The 3,047-nt window shown below is 41.7% G+C and overlaps 1 protein-coding gene across 2 annotated transcripts in view; it reads left to right on the forward strand.

Annotated features, from left to right (window-relative positions):
* clic5b (chloride intracellular channel 5b) overlaps nucleotides 1-2,097 on the forward strand; it is a 23,702-nt gene extending 21,605 nt beyond the window's left edge. For both annotated transcript variants that reach the window (XM_037685749.1, XM_037685750.1), the window contains exon 6: nucleotides 865-2,097. In XM_037685749.1, the coding sequence (XP_037541677.1) occupies nucleotides 865-1,029 (165 nt within the window). In that variant the 3' untranslated portion in view covers nucleotides 1,030-2,097. The remainder of the gene's footprint in view (nucleotides 1-864) is intronic.
* Nucleotides 2,098-3,047: the final 950 nt, after the last annotated feature.

A 3,047-nucleotide genomic window follows, 5' to 3' on the forward strand; every position in this document is an offset into this window, starting at 1 on the left:
ATAGTCCTGATAAAGACGGCACAGTGTCTATCAGCCAGCTCAACTCTGATATAGGTCCACAGATGTCCTCGGGTGGGGGATGGGGGCGGGGGGCAGAGCAGAGCTTCTTGTTCACAGGAAGTTTAGAGTTTTTTGAGCGTATATCGACTTAGATACTTGTATACTGTTTCTTTGTATACTTTATATTTTTGCAATTTTTGGGTGTAACTGGGACCTTGAGTACATAATTTCGCTCCACCTCATGTACCACATGTGATGTGAATGACACAAAAGAACCTTGAACCTTGTGAACTGGTTCAGATTGGTCTGTCTATTTTAAAAAATGTACTCCAGTATCTTAAATCATTCTCATCAAGGGAAGCTGCCGATGATACGAAGCAGGCCGATGTGTATACGACATGGCTGAAGATGGGCAGTGAAACTATGTGCACCACTTAGAATACAGTTTTGAAAGCTGTGCACACAAAAATAAGCCACAAGTTTCTAAAATTGACCACATGAAACATCATCGCACAACTCTCTGGTAATTGGTCGTAAACAATGAGAACTGGGGGAGACTGGAACTGAATATTCACCTTTTATCGCTCTTTTTTCCCCATAAGTCTTTTCATCCTGCAAAGAATTGGAATGAAGTAGACACAGCTGTCGTGTAGTTCTCTCACCATCTTAGATATAAATAAATGGTATAGCCGTTTTATTACTCTAGCACTTTATTCACCCTAAAATTGGTCAATAATATTTTTCCTAATTTCCAATGTTGCCATGTGCAAAAATGTAAAATGTAGCCTCTTGAAACACCTTCAAATGCATTTGTGATCTCAAACATCACAGACTGCCTCATCATTGCTTTCTTGTCTCGTCCAGGTTGTCACTAAGAAGTATCGCAACTACGACATCCCATTGGAAATGACGGGGGTGTGGCGGTATCTGAACAATGCCTACTCACGAGAAGAGTTCACCAACACCTGCGCTGCCGACTCTGAGATCGAGGACGCCTACAAAGACGTGGCGAGGAGAATGGCCAAATAACTCCGCCGACCTCTGATCCCAGCTGCAGCTAAATAAATGAGCAGCACGCAAGAAAAAGAAAAAAGAAATACACTTCTGAACATTCTGTGCATATGATTGTCTTTTTGAAGTCTTCTCCTGTGGCATTTTTCAGAAACACAAGATCTTTGTCTGTCATAGCAAACAGGTCGGATGTCTCTTTCCAGCTCCAGATGTGATGGATTGCAATAATTCAGCGCTCTCTGTATATGGTATTTCAATCACACAGGCAGACATGGCAAAACAAGAAGTGAGGCACAAGATAAATCAAACGCGATTCAAAAGCTCTGCTGCCTTGAAACCTCTGACAAAACTCTTTTCACTCAAACCCGATTGTGTCTGTCTGTATTTATTTCTCATAACACAAAGCTCTCTTTCATACGAACTCCACCACACAGCCAAATATTTTACTAGCTGCTGATGTCAAGGTCATTCACTTTATTTATTCCCAAGCCCGCAGAAGTCTAGTCTGACTCCTGTGTTTATTATCTAGCTCCGGCTCCTGGGGAGACACCTCGTTTCATCTGTGATTGATGATTAATGCTAAACGCTTTCTGACGTTGAGCGCTCCACTTTGCAGTTTCATTACAAGTGTTGCTGTACGCTTTTGTTTTTCTTCCCTTTCGCTTGTGCACGTCTTGAGATTCACTCAGATTCCTGAAAATTTGAGTTTCTTTTTGGAAAATAGGTATAAATGCTCATTTAAATGAACAAAACTCATCCAGAGAGGCCTGTAATGGGAGAGTCTGGGCATCTTTGAAATGATGTTCAGTCAGATAGCACCTTATGAGCCATGACACGAGTATCAAGATCAGATTTTTGTTATAGCACAGTAACAAACAACTGTCATTGGCCAAAGTGCACAGAGTTTAAAGGAAAACACATAAGTGGTCTTTTAGGCTAAACAAAACATAATAAAAAAAATAAAAAGTTGATATACTGGTATGAAAGAACATTACCTTAGCAAATATCAAATCAATGGTACCCAATCCCGGTCCTTGGGGAACACCATCCTGCATGTTTTAGTTTGTTTCCCTGTTCCAACACACCTAAGTCAGTGATTTAATTACTTCATCAAGTTCTGTAGAAGCCTGTTAATCACCCATTTATTAAAATCAGGAGTGTCGGAGCAGAGAAACAACTAAAACATGCAGGATGGTGTTCCTCAAGGGCCTGAGTTGGGAACCCCTGATTTATATGTTTGCACATGTGCTAAGCAGGACCGTTATATGCCGCTGGTGCTGAGAGGCTGGTCAATGTATCAGTCTGGACTGACTACCAGTAAGCACGCTAATCAGGTTTATTATTAGCTTAGGTTAGCTTAATTTTAGCTATTAGCTCTCATTTAGCTAGCCTGGGCGAAGACTTTTGCCTATCCCTCCTCACTCTGTGCCCTTCAACTGATAAAGTGCTAATTATTGATAACTATTTGGCAGAATATCTCTTCAAAAAATGCCCTGACTACCCCTTTAAGAGATTAGAACAACCTTTGTGTCTGATTTGCTTGTGTGCAATAACCTGCTGCATCCAACCCTTTTTAAAATGTGTAAAACTACTCCGCTTTATGCCTCTATTAGAACGAATCGGAAATCCAAGCCAGTGTCGCTGATATTATGACAAATGCACTGCAGCGAGAGCTAAGACATTTGTTTGGCCTCGAGCTGTAAGTATTCAGGCCGGGTATTGATTTTGTCTTAAGTTACCGCATGATGTTTTAAATGGAGAGACTATTTATTTAGCCGTCCCAATCAGGCCTGATTAGGTAGAGCCATTAGTGCTGCGATGAAAAGCATCTTCCAGGCCAGGTCCACGACGGTGAGAAGCCCTCTAGCCCTCCAACAGAAGGATTTTCCCCGTTTCTCTACGATTCCTCAACCTAAAAGTTGAAGTTTAAAAGTTTCTAAATAGGGGAGAATGGAAACGTGTCTTGGGGGCTTGTTGTGTTTGGCTTGGCGTCGCTCGTTGCAAGACTTCCTCGCAGAGCCACGAGGCTCTTGGAT

Source organism: Nematolebias whitei, chromosome 12, assembly GCF_014905685.2.
Source record: "Nematolebias whitei isolate Nwh7 chromosome 12, NemWhi1, whole genome shotgun sequence".
Taxonomy (NCBI): Eukaryota; Metazoa; Chordata; class Actinopteri; order Cyprinodontiformes; family Rivulidae; genus Nematolebias; species Nematolebias whitei.